The 18,057-nt window shown below is 38.1% G+C and overlaps 1 protein-coding gene across 1 annotated transcript in view; it reads left to right on the forward strand.

The window, feature by feature from the left end:
* Nucleotides 1-18,057, forward strand: part of MTBP (MDM2 binding protein) — a 30,606-nt gene that overhangs the window by 3,764 nt on the left and 8,785 nt on the right. Inside the window, exons 7-17 of the mRNA XM_065054344.1 lie at nt 1,070-1,187; nt 1,760-1,894; nt 2,695-2,789; nt 4,367-4,439; nt 6,476-6,593; nt 7,284-7,457; nt 8,588-8,701; nt 10,397-10,561; nt 10,933-11,026; nt 12,374-12,529; nt 14,044-14,139. Coding sequence (XP_064910416.1) covers nt 1,070-1,187; nt 1,760-1,894; nt 2,695-2,789; nt 4,367-4,439; nt 6,476-6,593; nt 7,284-7,457; nt 8,588-8,701; nt 10,397-10,561; nt 10,933-11,026; nt 12,374-12,529; nt 14,044-14,139 — 1,338 coding nt within the window. The remainder of the gene's footprint in view (nt 1-1,069; nt 1,188-1,759; nt 1,895-2,694; nt 2,790-4,366; nt 4,440-6,475; nt 6,594-7,283; nt 7,458-8,587; nt 8,702-10,396; nt 10,562-10,932; nt 11,027-12,373; nt 12,530-14,043; nt 14,140-18,057) is intronic.

Here is an 18,057-nt window from a genome sequence, read left to right on the forward strand (position 1 = left end):
TACATAGGTTTGTTTTCTATTATTGTTTGAGGGGGAGGAATTTCTTATGCTGATTTATTGCTAATATGTGCCCTAATCAGAGTGGCAGACAAAAAGTGAGCTCTCTGAAGTTCCTGTATCTGTGAGAGCAGAAGGTAAATATTTTCTCTTTCCCTTCTATCACTAGTGGCTTATGTGTGTGCTTTGTTTTGAAGATTTACTGTGCTACATAATAACTTGTATTGATTGCAGTTTTCCAGGTTTTTTTTAAATTAATATGTAACTCTGCTGGTTTTACTTGAACTTTATATTACCTGTGGTATTACATTTAAGGGAGCTCTGCTTCATAGAATGTGTGGTTAAGCTTAATCCTAACTTAATAAAACTGTTTAAAATTTAAAAGCTGAATACTTAGTTCTTGTATAGAATAAGCAGTATATCTACCATGTAGTACTTCCTAAAGTATATGAAGGATGATAAAATTACTGCAGTGACTTCTGTGAGCATTGATCTCAGTGCTCATTGATATCCTCTTGTGTAGCCAGCTTTAGATCAAATACATGTCTTTTCTGTGGAGTGAGGCATTTGGGCATCCCATTTCTCTGATGAAGGTTCTCTCACTTATTCTTCCTGTTCTGTTGATGGTGCTGATTTCTCATAGAGGACAGACTGCCAGTAGGACCCACAGATACTGGCTGGTGGTGTTGAATGTGGGTAATCTGCAGTCATAGCTCTACTTCCAAGGCAGTGCCTTCAAACCATCTTGATGGGTGGTGGTGGTTACTTCACTTTGCTCCAGCTTCTTGCACCCAGCCGTACTGCAGTGTGCCTGCAGCTGCCCGTGGCTGCTCTTATGTGATGACTGACAAAGTTCTTTGTTGTCATGTTCGTGGAAGATACGAACAACTTTGTTTACAGAGCCTGTACCAGCAATTCTATAATATCTTGTACTTTGTGAAATATACAGCTATATATGTCTGCCTTAACATACACAAGAGTATTTCAGTGTTAAGAGGTAACAGGTAAATTATACTCCATGTTGATTTGTAATAGTAAATTCAGTAAGATTCATTCTTCCTTATTCTTACAGTAGCTGGCAAAAGATTGCAGACTACCTGTCAGCAGACTTAGTATCTTCAGATAACGTCACGAATATTATTGATTTAAAAGAACTCTGGAGAGGAAAGATTCAGATCTGGGAAAGAAAGGTAAAATAGTTTTTCAGCTATGGTTATTTTTTTAAATGCATCTATGTACATCATTTAAAGTATGTATTGTACACTGCATTTTATGTTTTAAGCCCAATTTGGTTTTGACAATGTAATTCCAAGAATTAATGTGCAACATATCTGAGCGGATGGGGGAACAACTTGGGTTTTAGCATGACGAAAGAAGAAATGAGATCAAGGCATTGAGATTTGAATTTCAGAAATCCAGGTGCTTTTCACTGAAGTATTTGCCTTAGAACTTCTTGTTCAAAATTAGATAGTGATTTATGATAGATACAGAACAACCATGTAACTCCTTAGCTCATTGTTGCAAGCATATGTCTAATGTTTCTGAAAAGGCTGATAGCTTTGTAATTGTGAAAGACATTGTCAGTGTTAAAGTTCTGGATATAGTAATCTATACCTAAGTCTAATATTTTTACCTAGCTTTACAGATCTGCTGGAAAGAAATATAACACTAATAGTTTAAAATAATACTACATGTAACTTGCTGAAGATAAATGATTTTTTTTCTTTCTTTTGACATGTTTATTGTCTCATTTTTTTTCCAGTTTGGATCAGAAGTTAGGTTTCCAGAATTTTCTATGAAGAGCACTTCAGCAAAGACATTCAGCACTTCACATTTAAGTTCTTGCTTTGCTGTTGAAAAAGAGCAACAATCAAGGAATACTGATGCTTTGCCAGAGGCAAGTATTATTCTTGATCTTTCTTTGAGCCACTAGAATTCATGTCTTTTACTTACCAGAGAAAATTTGTAATTGGAAAAACCTTAGTCAGAATTGAAAATGAAACCTTAGAAGTAATGATTGCATAAGATTGAGGAATACTTCTTTTGTTCATGTGTGTTCTCAAAACAGGTCCTTAAAATTTCATGTTTATTCTTAGGAATGTTCTACCAAGCACAAGTGAAACTTGAGACTTTGTTCAGTCTTAGTACTCAAAATATGTTATTTATGAATTCTAAATTCTGTATTTATATAACTTTTTCTAATTAATTCTAAAAAGGTTGTTGTTTGTTGGTATTTAAATTACTGTTGCTTTTTCATGATATCCACTGGAACTACAGGTTTGATGGGAACTCCAGAATCATATTTGTTGATAAACAAAAAAATGGATGTTCATGAAAACTGGTATCAGTCAAGAGATTATTATTTTCACTGTTAAGATACGTACAGTTTGATTTCATTTGTCTGTTCTTGGTAGATTTTATTTTTCTTTCAATTTGGATAGGAGTTACAACCCATTTGATGCACGTTTGACATTATAGAAAGTAAGTTTTATTAAAAAGAATTAAATACTTTCCTTGTTTTTTGTGTAATTATGTTTTATATGGCATTATGAAATGTTTTTCTCTTTATAGTCCTCTATACCTCTTTTCAAAAGTACTTGTAAGGCAAGTGCCTCCAGCAAAACACTTGAAAAAGTTGCACTGAAATAACATCATAAATATTGTTACAGATTTTTTTTTTATTTGGTCTCTTTTCAGGTTTTTCATTACTATGGTCCTGCACTAGAATTTTTGCAGATGGTGATGCTCTCTGATCTACCTTCCTTTTTTATATCAGATCTGGAATTCGAGCTGTATCCATTTTTAAGGATCCGAATTAATAGACATGGTCTATAGCAGAAAGCAAGCAATCAGGATCTACCCATGCAAACAATACCTGAGGATTGGCAAGGGCACATTACATTCTAGTCTGCCAAAATTGTCATAGTGATTCTTTACAACTGGATATTATAATGTTGAAATTTAAATTACCCTAATAATAACCAGCTATTTTTCATCTTATCGCACATATATGTTGTTGGGGAGTATGCTATTTACGAGGAAAGGATAGAGAAATATTTGCTACTATGTAAGTTTAAAAAACCCCAAGCCCTACTCATTAATGTATTTTAATTAGTGATGTATTTCACCATATAACATTTCCAACTGTACTTTTGCCTGGAAAGGTGATTTTAATGTATTTTGTGGTACTGGAGTATGTAGTAGTAACACTACTCTCAATATATATATTGTTATGCATGTAGTAGTAAATAGTACTGGACTTGATGTCCAAGTGGAGACCAGTGATGAGTGGCATTCCTTGGGGGTCGCTGCTGGGACCAGCGCTGTTTAACATCTGTCAGCGACATGGACAGTGGGATCAAGGGTGCCCTCAGCAAGTCTGCCAATGACAGCAAGCTGAGTGGTGCAGTTGACACACTGGAGGGAAGGGATGTGGTCCAGAGGGACCTTGAGAGGTGGGTCCGTGCAAACCTCATGAAGTTCAACAAGGCCAAGTGCAAGGCCCTGCCCCTGGATCAGGGCAATTCCAAGCTAATAGGCTGGGCAGAGAATGGATTGGGAGCAGCCCTGAGGAGAAGGACTTGGGTATGTTGGTTGACAGGAAGCTCAACATGACCCAGCCGTGTGCTCTGGCATCCCAGAAAGCCAACCGTATCTTGGGTTGCATCAAAAGGAGCATAACGAGCAGGTCAAGGGAGGTGATTCTGCCCCTCTGCTCTGCTCTGGCGAGACCCCACCTGCAGTGCTGTAGCCAGCTCTGGGGCCCACACCATAAGAAGGACATGTCCTGTTGGAGCAAGTCCAAAGGAGGCCTTCAATATGATCAGAAGGCTGAAGCATCTCTCCTGTGAGGACAGGCTGAGAGAGTTGGGGTTGTTCAGCCTGGAGAACAGAAGGGTCTGGGAAGACCTTACAGCAGCCTTCCACTACCTAAAGGGAACTTTCAAGAAAGCTCGAGAGGGACGTTTTACAAGGGCATGTAGTGATAGGACAAGGCATAATGGCTTCAAACTGAAAGAGGGGAGATGTAGCTTAGATATGAGGAAGAAATTCTTCCCCATGAGGGTGGTGAGGCACTGGAACGGGCTGCACAGAGAAGCTGTGGATGCCCCATCCCTGGGAGTGTTCAATGCCAGGCTGGATGGGGCTTTGAGCAACCTGGTCTAGTGGAAGGTGTCTCTGCCCATGGCAGGGGGGTTGGAACTAGATGATCTTTAAGGTCTCTTCGAACCCTAACTGCTTTTGAGTCTATGAGTATCAAATATTAGGCACTCGCAGTCTTTATTTAAATATGATGGTAACATGATCTGTAAAACTGAGATGCATTTCTTTTATGTGAAGATGAGGTTCCTTAAACTGTTCTGTGCAGATGCCTGTCAAGAAAGAGCATCAAGAAGACATCTACACTGCTTTTGGACCAGATTTCTTCTCTCTCTGGGAAGGTAAACACTTCATTTAGATGTAGCAGAAAAGAAGATTATTTGTGTATTGCTCATAAAAGATGTAAGAATAATATTTTTAAACCTAGTTTCTGTGTAAGCTCCTTCAATATTTAGTTCAAATGCAAATTTGGCTTTTAAAGGTGCATGCTATACAGGTCCTGACAATTTGTAAGCCCACTGGCTGGTCTTGGTTTTTTTACCTTAGCTAAGTTTCAATCTCCTAAAACATTTTGTAACTTTTAATCCTATCTTGACAGATAATTTCTGTGCTGTCCTAAGTCAGCAAATTTTAGCATGTGTGCGGCCTACAAAATGTGTCTAGCTAGTCTGAAGTGGTAAGCTTTTTTATTTTGCATGCACATGTTCTGATTTTGGCTAAGAGAAGACTACTTGAAACATTTACAAGCCAACTCCCCCCCCCACCCCATCCTTGGAATGATAGTGTGTTTATTCATCACAGTATCACAGTATCACAGTATGTTTGGGATTGGAAGGGACCTCAAAAGATCATCTAGTCCAATCCCCCTGCTGGAGCAGGAACGCCCAGGTGAGGTCGCACAGGAACATGTCCAGGCGGGTTTTGAATGTCTCCAGAGAAGGAGACTCCACAACCCCCCTGGGCAGCCTGTTCCAGTGTCTGTCACCCTCACTGAGAAGAAGTTTTTTCTCAAATTTAAGCGGAACCTCTTGTGTTCCAGCTTGATCCCATTACCCCTTGTCCTATCATTGTTGGCCACCGAGAAGAGCCTGGCTCCATCCTCATGGCACTCACCCTTTATATATTTATAAACATTAATGAGGTCCCCCCTTAGTCTCCTCTTCTCCGAACTAAAGAGCCCCAGCTCCCTCAGCCTTTCTTCATAAGGGAGGTGCTCCACTCCCTTAATCATCTTGGTTGCATAGCCACCATATTAGGTTGAAGATGTTTTTCCTGAATGTTTAAGGTGATGTATGCTTATATAGGACAGGTTTTTTTAGTGTTGATAAAATCTATGGCAGTCAAAACAGATCCTGCAATGTGTAAATGCTGATATAGTTATAATGAATAACTTATGTTCTCTCTTTATTATGGAGATGGTTTTCCATTGTTAGGCTGTATGTTTCCTCTTCAACTTGTTATTTAAATTTTTAGTAACTTTTTCCTCCCCTGCCAATCCATTCTCCATTAGGCTTAGCCAGAGAAGAAATGAGTCCTTTTTCTAATACTGTACAAAAAAATATCTTTTGGAATAGGTTTATATTGGTAAATATCCCAAGTAATTTTCATTTTACATGAGGATACTGACCATTTGGTCAAAAATCTTTTACAATCAAAGAGCTTGCACCCCTACTAGTTCTTTTAAAGAAAAAGCCAAAACAGTTAAAACACATTCTCAGGCTACTTTTTAGAGTCTGCACATGTTGAATTGAATATGTTTTCAATATAACGATTTTTATAGGTATTTTTTTTCAGTCTACTACTGGAAATATTGCACAGTTGTAGGCCTTTCTAATAGCTGTAAAAGTCTTGATTTGTTACTTGAGTATTCAAAGACTTATTTTTTTTCTATTACTACTTATTGGCCTGAAACCTACACACAGACATAAACATAGTCCGGTATCTGTTTATTTCAAAAGCATAATATGTAGGGAGGGAAACAAAAATTACACGTTTTTCAAGGGAATGCAGAGTTGCTGATGCCAATTATTCCATTTTTGAAAATTATATATTTGAATTCTCTTTTCATTCTGGATACTACAGAAGTGTTTTTAGCTGGATTATTGAAAGACATGCAATAGGTAACAAATACCTTTTTATGTACAGAATAGAAATTCAGCAGTTGATGATCTCTCAACTGGAGCAAAAATTAAGCACTATTTTTACAGCTTTTATGTCAAATGATGTTCTCAGTGGATGTGACTGAAAGAAGTGTTAATAAAGATATTTTTCTTAAATTTAAGTACGTTTGAAATAATGCCAAATCATTATTTCAAGAATGAAATGTAAAATAGGTTTCAGTAATATTTCATGTATTGTATCTGCTCTCATTATTTAGGTGGGAGCGTTATTTACATTGCCATGTAATGTAAGCAATGTGGTGATCCCATCGCCTGCCCAACTGAGTACCAAGAAATGGAAGGAATATATGGCTCGAAAACCCAAGGTCATTACTGGTAGGTGAAAGGAAGATAACTACAGGTATATTTTGTTGTGGTTATGTCTATATGTGTAGGTATGTATACATATATATGGTGGGGTTTTGTGTACATTAGGGATGCCATTTTTTCTCCAATGAAGTTAAGTCAGTAATTATAATCTTCATTGATGCAAAAGGTTTTGGTGAACGTGAGTTCAGCTACGCAGACTTGTTGTAGAGGAAGACAGATAATAACATCATGGCAGGCTTTAAGGAAACAGCGCATCTCCTTTAAACCGTTTCTGTGTTCTGTCTCTCAGCTAAGATCCAGCTCCCACACACCTGTGCGCAAGGAGAAGAAACCCAGTGTTTCACTTAGGTGCTTCCCTTCTTGCTTCAGCATTTCCAGAGGTTCTTCAGTGCACTTTGACTGAACGTCAACCTCTTCCTAGGAAAATACAGGACATCAGAAAATGCTGGATGCCTCCATTCACCTGAGAGCTGTCACACTCATCTTTGCTGCTGTATCTCATTTATTTTGCATGCTCTTCAGTATGTAGCTTTTTAAGGGGCAAATAGCAGCTGTAGTTAGTGTGTGTCCTAAAAAGATGTTAGCAAGATTTCTCACAGAAGACAGCAAATGACAAAATTTCGATGGTGGATTATAGCTTATTTAAAAGCTGCTTTCCTGAAGGTATTTCATAGTTGTGTCCTGGTGTTTTTTAAGCTCCAGAAATTGAACTGAAAGGAGAATCTTGCCGATATTATTTCCTGCTACAAGGCAATGGCTCTGGAGGATGTAAAGCAACCTTGATTCATTCAGCAAACCAGATCAATGGTACGGCCGCGCTTGCTGCAGTAAATGGAAAGCTAAAGGCAAAAGCAGAAGAAACAGAGTCAAGTAAGAGTTATTACATATTAGTTTGAGAGTATCTGAATGCAAGAAAATGCTACTAAAATTTATGTGCCCCTTCTTTCCAGTCCGTGTTAAAAGGGCAATAACAAAAGGGGACATTGCATTTTGATGAAGATCTCTATTCTTTTAGCAGTATTTTTTAAATTGATAAAATAATACATAATTGTTTATTCACAGAATTTAGTACCACCATATTTTTTTAAATCAACTACGTAAAGTTGTCAGTCATTTTTCATAACGCTGATTAATTGTAAATGTTTTAATGTACAGGGCCATCCACGTGATATTAATGGAAATCAGATTTGCAAAAATTAAATTTTAAAAAAGCATATATTGTTGTTATAAAGACTGGCCAGCCCATGCCTTAAGTCTAGGCAATTCTCTGTTGACAAGCCTGTTTCACTGAGGATTTAAAATAAAACCCACAAGTCCAACAGGCAAGCTGAATTTCATGGTCATGTCTTCAGATCTCTGTATTACTGCAGGGTGGTTAGGATATGGGCCAGCAGGTGATCAACTGCTCCTCTAGGTAAGAGCATTCGTGTAGACATGTATCTTAGCCATCCTGTTACAACTACACATACTAGATAACTCTGCTGTTGTGTAGGTACTCTCAATAAAACTGACAAAGAAAAAGAGCACAGTGAGCCATGTGTTATCCTCTAATTTCATTATTATCAAAATAAATCCGTGTGCATTACGACTGACTGCTTACCATTTGTCCTAATTCAAATCCCATTAGTACGGTATCAGAAGACTGAAAGTCCTTGACCATACGTTGTAAGAAAACTTTTCTTTCCTGGTATTAAAATTAGGATCATTTTACCTTCTTCAAACATCAGTCACGTTAATTATGTTGTTGGTATATTGCTTTTGTACAGAAATTCAAGTGTACTGGTCAGACATCTATTCCAAGTTACCCCCTGGCGTCTTAATTCAATTGTAATTTATTTACTTATTTATTTAATAGCCATATTTTGAAAGCCTGGTTATTTCCTTCGAATATGAAAGTTGTACATCTACTGTGTTCATGTCTTCTTTTAAGAAGTAATGAGTTGGTGTCTCCAAAGTCATATCAGCAAATCTTAATCATAGATTTCTCCTAATCTGTACAGGCTTTCCTATTGCTGATTTTATCAAGTCTCTGCCACATTTTTGTGGAGAGGAGATTGTACAGCGAGAAAAGAAACTGTCTCGTCTCCAAGTGTTTGCCTTGAAGGAATATCTCAGTAAGTAATGGGGGGAGCACTGGTAGTTCTCAAACCAGTGTTTAAAAGGTCTTTATTTCTGACTGAACGTGACAGCTCCTCACCTTACAGGTGAGTTGGTTACCTTGTGAAGAAAAAAGTGAACCTTTAAAAGGAAACTTTTTGTAATATATCCATGTTTGTATGTCAGATAATCACTTTTAAATATTGAGGAAAAGGAAATGCTGAACTTAAAGTTGGTTGGTGTTTGTTACACTAATACTCTGAAAGTTTGAGCATAATTTTGGAATAATTCTGTGGTAATTAACTTTTTGTCTGTGTTTGTTTTTTTTTTTTTGTCTAATCCTATCTTTCCCCAGAAAAGTCGACTGCTGGAAGTGCCTTCTACAAAACCAAGAATCCTGTTTTATGTTTTGTTTGTTTAGTTATTTTGTTTTATCGCTTCTTGCAAAAGTCTTAAACAGCAGAGAAGAAGTATGCATTGGAGATTTGTTACATTGATCATGATACATCATTCATAATAATAACTGAAAGGTCATAGTCTGTAAATTTTCATGACTTTGCAGAGGAGTACATTTGACTGTCCTGATTATTTCTGTCTAAGCCCATTGCTCAAAGAGACTCAATTAAAACAACAAACGCTTCTGAGTGATTGTCTAGATTATTGAAAATGGCATACTGCGTAGATAATTTGGGCATATGATCTTTAATGGAAAACCAGCTTAAAGGAAATAAGATCTCTGCTCATAGTCTAGTCTTCTACTCCCCACCCCTGTCAACTTGCTGTCGTTCTCAGATTCCTGTCTGCTTGAACCCTGAGCTTGGGGCTGCCTTATAGCTCCTGTTTTAGTTTGTTTTGAGTGAGTGTTTGTTTTGATTTAGGGCAACCAAGATGATGAAGGGATTGGAGCATCTCCCTTATGAGGAAAGGCTGAGGGAGCTGGGGCTCTTTAGCTTGGAGGAGACTGAGGGGTGACCTCATTAATGTTTACAAATATATAAAGTGTGAGTGTCATGAGGATGGAGCCAGGCTCTTCTCAGTGACAACCAATGACAGGACAAGTGGTAATGGGTAAGGGGGATTGTGGAGTCTCCTACTCTGGAGACATTCAAAACCCACCTGGACACCTTCCTGTGTAACCTCATCTGGGTGTTCCTGCTCCGGCAGTGGGATTGGACTGGATGAGCTTTCGAGGTCCCTTCCAATCCCTGACATTCTGTGATTCTGTGAGTGACCCATTTCTGTTAGGATGAAGACTGAATAGGAGCAGTTGGGCTTTGCTAGTCATCCTAAATCATATCAGAATTACCTGACCCTTGATATTCTGACCAAAGAGACTGGAACAAACGATCAGTATGACAGTAAAAAAATAGATGGGGAGGAAACTTTGGAGGCTGGAGCTTTGCTTAGCAAGTCCAGGTGTTCATCTCTGCAGGATTCAAACTCTGATATACTAAAAAATGCACATATATGGGACTCTAAGAAGGTGATTCACATATGATTTCAGCTGTTCCCTCTTCTAGGTTTTTCACTTGTCTGTGAAACAAACCACCCATGCCTTGCTTAAGGTACAATAGCAAGTGTCAAGTTCACTTACTTGTTTTATTGTTTTGGGGAGAGGCTTTTTTTGTTTGGTTGGTTTTTAACAGGGTCCAGTTATTCTTTGTTACTCAGCAGGTGCAGTAGCTTCTCTTTTTTTCTCCTTCCTTTTATAGAGAGAAAGGAATTGACCAAGCAGCCTCCAGTTATTTCTACTGATGAGTTCAAAAATTTGTTAGAACTTACAAGAGAATGTATTTTGGACCACTGCAACAGTAGTTTTTCTAAAGCTGTTCCACAGAAGGATGCCAATGAAACTGCGTCACGCACTGTGACTTCTGGTAAGTATTGTTATTTCGAAATTACACTGCTTATTCTCTTTGATCTATTTTCATGCCTGTTGTCAAAGAAGGACAATCTTTTACCAAAAGAGGAGAAATTAGAAGGAAAAATAAGGAGTCGCTTTCTAGGCTTTTTTGCAGTCTGAAATGACGCCCTCATTAGCTATATCCTTTACTTTCCTTGACCAAAAAAATGCAGAAAACACTTCTGATCACAGCACAAGGCATATTTTCCTTATATTTATATACTTATATATACAAATATATAATGGAATGTATGTACACAATGGAGTATATGTACATATTTATATTTCTTTAAAAAAAAGGTTTTTTACTTCTGTTAAGGGTTATCCACCATATATTTCTTGCAGAATCTGATTTAATGGAGCCAAATCCATTGGAGTGGCCAGAAAGACATGTTCTTCAGAATTTAGAAAACTTTGAAAAAAGCAAACAAAAAATGAGGTAATGGTCAAATACTGGAGGTTTTCTTTGTAGTGGTCATTGAACATCACTCTCGAGGAACTGTATGTGTTGATAGCCATTTTGCAAACTTTTCAAACACATTGATAATCTTTCAGAGGAAACATTGCTTAAGGCTAAAATTAAGTTTCTGTCGGTTTCCAAAGGTGTATTTATTTTGGCATTTAAAGTAGCGTTGTTTTGATTTTCATTGACAAAATGTAGCTGAAAGTTGGCTAAAACAGTGCCAAAACTAATTACCGAAATGGCACTACTGCAAATTAGGAGCCATAGTAGAAAAACATATAAAAATTTCTTTTTTGTTGTGTTTTTTTTGTTGTTGTTGTTGTTTTTTAATCCAAACATGCTCTGGGGCATAAATAATAAAGATAGTACAACAGTTTTTGTCAGCATGTTTCTAGTCTCCTCATATTTCCTATACAGTCAGGACTCATGGTACTCTCACAGTATCAGGTCTCATGTAATTTTAAAGTAGAAGATCCTATTGGCTTTATGTTTGGAATTTATATTTAGTTTTGTTTTTCCTTCAGTGCTGTTTAAGTGAAACCTGTAGACCTTTGTATCAATACAGCCTTTTGATTTCAGTTTAGCTCACACTTTATATAAAACTTAATGGTCTTTGCTGGGTCTCTAGCACTTTCACTGCAGACCTTCAGAGCCAGATGTCCAACTGCCTTTTTCTTAGTTACTTCCATCTCATTTTTGTCTTTCAAATACCATGGTTGGCCATGGCCTAGATTGGAGTTTTGCATGTCAGAAATTCTCACATTAGATCTCTACTTTCTCTTGGGTAGTGGTGGTGCTGTTTGAGAAACAAAAACTAATAATAATAGCAAATAAAGTTCTTCCTTTTAATCAGCTTTTGAAAAGCTTCCTGAGGGGCCTTTGTGTTTCATAGTCGGTTAATGTTTATTTCATAGTATTCTGAACTGGTTATCTTCCACTTAACCTGTGTCAGTGTACAGCATGTTGCTTAACAGTAAAAAAGAGAGAACTTTTGTTATACTTCTTTTAACAGGGATTAATTTTTGATCTTACAGGTCCATAAATGGAAAAATGGGATTAATAATGTACTTTCCATGTTGTATTTCAAAACTAAACTATAAAATCTCAAAGAAATTACTTCAGTAGGATGGTAGAGAATTTGCATCCAGTATAGTTTATCATGAACATTTGTATAAATGTTCCCAAGGAGCAACCTTGTTCATTGTACTTTGGAAATACATTTAATTGCTCCAGACTAGCAGTAATTTTTTTTTTTTGATACCACAAGATTATTGCATTGAAAAGAAAAAAATAAACTTTGGTCTTTCTTTTCCTTTTTTTCAGAGTTTCTATGTTTGCATGTTCATCTGACCAGTTGCTGGGGCACAAAGACAGCCAACGGGAGTCGCTGACATTGCTCGATGCTAAAGAATTACTGAAATATTTCACACCAGAAGGGCTGCCCGTAGGGGATCTTCAGCCACTACAGATTCCCAAACGGTATGTATGAATCCACCGTGTTCAAACCGCTGAAGACCACGCTCAGAACTGGTGTGGGGGACTGGGAATAACGACTGAATTAGAGTCTCAAAATGGCCTAACTGCATGTGAGTTTGTAACTTGCAACATCCTTGCATCACATGCCTGTTCTGTGGCAGAACACTAATTTTATTGGTGTGATTTCTTTCATTCAGTGGAGAGGAGACTAAGAAAGAAGAAAACTAAAGTGTAAAAAGGGCTGACTGAGCCAATTTAACTGTATTTGTCTCATGTCACCCTGGCCCAGCATTCCTTTCACTAGTCTTACGTGGTTTGCCCAGTTTGCTTGGATTTCTGTCAATTATTATGATAAATTATATGTATATAATTATGATGAAACCTTAAGGTGAGTCTCATAATACTCAGAGCTCTTGAATACCTAAGGGAAGTATAAAGACAAAACCAAGATGCTAATTAATAAAACAGACCAAATGTTTTTGCTTGGAGGCTACTATGTCTGCCAGTGACTTACACTGTATGTGTGTATTCCTCTTCATCTGAAAAGAAACCGGAAAACCTATGAAAATCCATCACTAGATTGTAATCGGCAGCTTTGCACAGTAGATGTTCAAGCGCAGTGACTATTGACCTGAAGATTTTCCTGACCAGCAGAAGGAAAAAAAAAAGATGTTATGAGAGACCAGTGAATTAAAGGAGTTTTCACTTGTTTTCCATGTTTGAGCTTAGATAGAGGTTTGATACATTAGAGTTTTGACTGACAGTCTTTCTAAATGACCATCTGGCTAAATGACCCTAGGTAATTTTTCCAATGGTAATGTTGCAGAGACAGTCTGTGAACAAGACTTGAAGCAATGTGTAAGTTTCACATACTGCTACATCTTGACAGCTTCTCTTCTCTAGAAGCAACAGGGCTGTGACCTTACAGGATATGCTAGGATCTGGCAGCAAGCTCTTTCTGTCTTACTACAGCTTATTCTGTTGAAATGATTTTAGATACATCAATATGATTTAGTTGCAGAGAGATACTAGCTGGAAATCAAATATCACAGGAGATAAGTGGTTAGTTATGAAGCCTGGGAAAGACGACTGTTAGGAGAGACAAAAACTTGAAGCTAAAAGGAAGGAATTCACTGATTATAGCACTGGGTTGAGAAATGGGAGGTCAATTCCCAGTTCCTCTCGGTTCATTCTACTACTCAGGTGCCCCATTGTGAAGTGGGGTTATAGTTGCCTCATTTTATTGATAAATTATTTGGAGCAGTGACCTCCAAACTGGTTGAAATATCTAAGGGCTTCTGTAATAATAATAGCTCAGCAGGTATTAGTTAGTTGAACTTAAATTCTCACTTCAATAAAGATTTAATTTTCCATTGATGCTGTACCCCAGGGGCTTGGCTACAAGACGTGCTGGTTTGGTCTTCCTGTGTCAAGGCAATTGTTTGTGACTTGTGGAAGTCTAATTTATCCTGACTGTAACTAGTTAAAATAGATCTCTCTTTTTTCTTTCCTTTCAGTGAAAACGCATTCTTTTTGACACCAGAGCTTACTCCTCGGAAACTCAGAGGTTTACCTTTTAAAAAAGCAGCTGGATGCCATTATCATGGACTTGAGTAAGTCTCCTGCCTTCTTTTCCCCAAATTAGTTTTTAGCTTCTGGTCAAAGTATAATTAGAAACATTTCAAGCAACATGAACATTAATTATGGAAAACTTTATGTATCCTTTTCCTTTGCACATGCCACTTCTCCCTTTCATACCTTTATTTTATTCACTGGTTTAAATTGCAACACTCCTGCCGTGATGGTAATGTAAAAGCGTTTAGTTTTTTCTTTTTTTCTAAGTTGTACTGCTTTAGCTATTCACAGTGTCTCTGAAAATTTTAATTCAGAAGTAGAAGTGGCAGGGGGAAAAGGGTTTGTTAGTACATATGAAGTCCCCAGAGCAGCATGTGAGTGAACTACACCCATAGTTTCTACTTTGATATTAAATTGCAGGGACTTTCAGATTAATAGTCATGAGGTTTATGAGGCCTGCTGTGAAGCTACCTGTATTTTCAGGGAACCTGAGGATAACACCAGCAGGCAAGTGTAAGAATCTTCAAAAGAGTCTATGTGGTTAGGACTGTATTTAGTTCCAGACAGCCAGCGTTAGTTATTCATCAAAGCTTCAGATGGGAAAATGTCATATAACATAGCTGTATAAAAATCATTTAGAAAAAGGTAAATATTGTCGTGGAGGAGAAGAGGAAAAGGACATACACAAATGCTAAAGGAGATAATTCAGCATAACTCTTCTGTGTACACAGACTCTTAATCTTAATGCAGTATATATTAAGAAATTCAGTGGATACCAAGCATAGGCAGTTTGGTGTTTATGCAAATTTCTGCCTCCTCCTAAAATAGCATTTTCAGATTATCAGAATGTGACTAATGATACTACTGGTATTTTTTTCCGAACAACTGGAGAAATAGTTTGGTTAAGCCTATGTTTAATGTTTGGTAATTTTATTCATGTTCTTGAGGGAAGTTGAAGCAGTCATTCCATCTGTTCATTTATCTGTTTCTTCTCTTTTTCTAAGTGGTAACTCGTGAGCCTGTTAGTCTTTTTAGATTTGTAACAAAAGGCAGAGACGGGCAACTGAGTAGACAGGAGAAATGCAGATTTGTCCTCGCACGTGTGGGAAGAAAGTACTTGGCCCTTGTCTGTTGATATGTGGGAGCTCGCTGACCTGCCCGGCCCCAGCAAGGAGCACACATGGGGGTTCAAATGGGACACCGCACGGCTTGAGCTGCCCCTTCTCAGAGCAAAATATGAGAGGGGGACACCGCAGGGAGGCCTGAGTGTTGCGGAGAGGAGGGAGATGGTTGGTGAAAGATTGGACATGAGCTGACAATGTGCGCTCGCAGCCCAGAAAGCAAATCATATCCTGCGCTGCATCAAGAGGCGCGTGGCCAGCAGGTGGAGGGAGGTGATTGTGCCCCTCTGCTCTGCTCTGGTGAGACCCCACCTGGAGTCCTGTGTCCAGCTCTGGAGCCCTCAGCACAGGACAGACATGGACCTGTTGGAGAGGGGCCAGAGGAGCCACAGAAATGGTCAGAGGGCTGGAACAGCTCTGCTGTGAGGACAGGCTGAGAGAGTTGGGGTGTTCAGCCTGGAGAAGAGAAGGCTCTGAGGGGGACCATATTGTGGCCTTTCCGTACTTAAAAAGAGTTTATAAGAATAATGGGGACAGGCTTTTTAGAAGGGCATGTTACAACAGGACAAGGGGTAGTGGTTTTAAACTAAAAGATTCAGGCCAGACAAAAGGAAGAATTTTTTTTCAATGAAGGTGCTGAAACACTGGCCCAGGTTGCCCAGAGGGGTGGTAGATGCCCCATCCCTGGAGACATTCAAGGCCAGGCTGGATGGGGCTCTGAGCAACCTGTCCTAGTTGAAGGTGTTGGACTGGATGACCTTGGAAGGTCCCTTCCAACCCAGACTATTCTATGATTCTTTGAGATCCCAGCATATTAATGTTACAAGGGGAATGTGCTCACAGTGAGGGAGGGAAGCAGTAGAGTGAGATGGTAGAAACCGGTGTGAAAGTGGGGAACCTACAGCTGTACGAGCAGAATATATTGTAGCAAGAGTATCATATGGTCTTTTGGAGCACATGTGTTTTGTACCATGAAGTTGTGATTGCAGTTTCCATCTGCATAGCTTCTCTATTTATATTTGGAAGTTAAGTCTTGTCAACAAAACCAGGAGTAGCAATTATGATTAAATCAAATTTCTGGTGTAATGAACCTGTGCCAAACACTTGAATCCTGTGTTGCAAAGAGAAAGTAATTGCCGTTAAAGCAGACTGAATAAAATAGCAAATTAACTTCTAAAGATAAAAACATTTTTATCTTTGTAGGCGATGTGATTACTCAGGGGACTGAGAATATAAATAAGGAAAATTAAATACCTTGAAATTTGTAAGTTAAGAGAATGCACTCTTATCAGATAATGAATTTATTTCTAGTGGAAAGTCTTACTCAGCTGTAGAAATAGATTCACTGGTATGTTGTTAAAAAGGTGAATTTCTCCCTGAATATGAAAATACTCTGAAGAAAATGGAAAAATCAGATCTAGCAACTTAGTGTGAACTCCCTGTTAGAGATAAAAGTGAAAAATGTGTCTAGAGTTACTAAGAGTAGGAAACATTGCTAAGTAGTTTGGAGGGTGGGCTGAGAGAGAGCTCCCATTGTTCAGCATGCTTCTTAGGAACAGGTTGGGATAATATTGGATAATGCTGCTGCCTTTCCCTCAGTAGAGGCAATGTAAGTTACTGGGCAATGACACATTGGTCTCTTGCAAGGAATCTTGGAAATAATTTACACAAAATAAAAGTTAGTTGAGATGTGTTTTGTATTGTTGTAATCTCATGTGTATGTTTCACTGCGTTTGCACTGTTCATCTGTTCTCTTTCAGCTCCACTGTATTTAATGCAGTTTCTTCTTTTGGTTTTGTTGATCAAAGCACTTATTCTTTGTAATCAATAGGAAGCTGGGAAGCTTGTGCTTGTTCAGTGACACATTTGTGTTTTTAGCATTTGAAAAATGTGAATGTCTCACATAGCAGTGCTTATCTCGGACAAAGCTAGAGGCAGCGTTTCCAAAGAGCGCGGTTAGCAGAGAATCTATGCTAAATACCATTTAAAACACTTACCGTACCCTATCTGCCTCATACTTAACACTCAATACAGTCTCACAGCAGCCTAGTTTTTGGCACAACCTGGCTCTTCCTAAAATTATTACAGTATTGTTCCATTTTGGGGTTGCTGAAGTACTTGTAACTTGCAAATCATGTATATTGTACCTTGAGATGGTTTTTTTCAGGCATTTCCTATGTGGTTCTCTTATGGCACATGCACTGAAGATATCCTGTGTTGGTTGTTTGGTTTGGTGGCTTTGTTTGACTGGGAAAGTTTTATTCTCCCAGGAAGAAACTGAGGCATGTTGTATGACCATATTATCATATTAGAGTGCATCATTTTATATATAATAACCTAATAGTTTCTGAGTCTCAAAGTTGTGCTGAATACCTGCAAGGTCTGAGGTCTGAAGATTTTGTATCCATTGTGGTGTGCTGGGTTCATCATGTATTTGGGTTCAGAGGTGACCTCGTTGCTGTTTTATTAGTATGTCATGCTGGTTTAGCATGTTAACGAGGGTAAGATAAATAGACAGACCGATGATACAAATGTAACACAGAGCTGACTATAAGGAGCAAAAAATTCTTTATCAGCATCTTAATCTATCACTTATTGTTCAAGGAAAAAATTGTGCTAATGTCCATGGAAATATTATTTGCAAGACCAGAGAGAAAAAGACTTAAAAATACCCTGTTTCCCTGAAAATAAAACAGGGTCTTAGATTAATTTTTGTTCCAAGACTTAGTACTTTTTTACATGTATAGCTGTCTGATCACTATTTAAATTGACTTTTTAATGTACTTTAACTAGGGCTTATTTTTGGACTAGGGCTTCTATTTTGAGCATCCCGAA

This window comes from Columba livia, chromosome 2, assembly GCF_036013475.1.
Source record: "Columba livia isolate bColLiv1 breed racing homer chromosome 2, bColLiv1.pat.W.v2, whole genome shotgun sequence".
NCBI lineage: Eukaryota > Metazoa > Chordata > Aves > Columbiformes > Columbidae > Columba > Columba livia.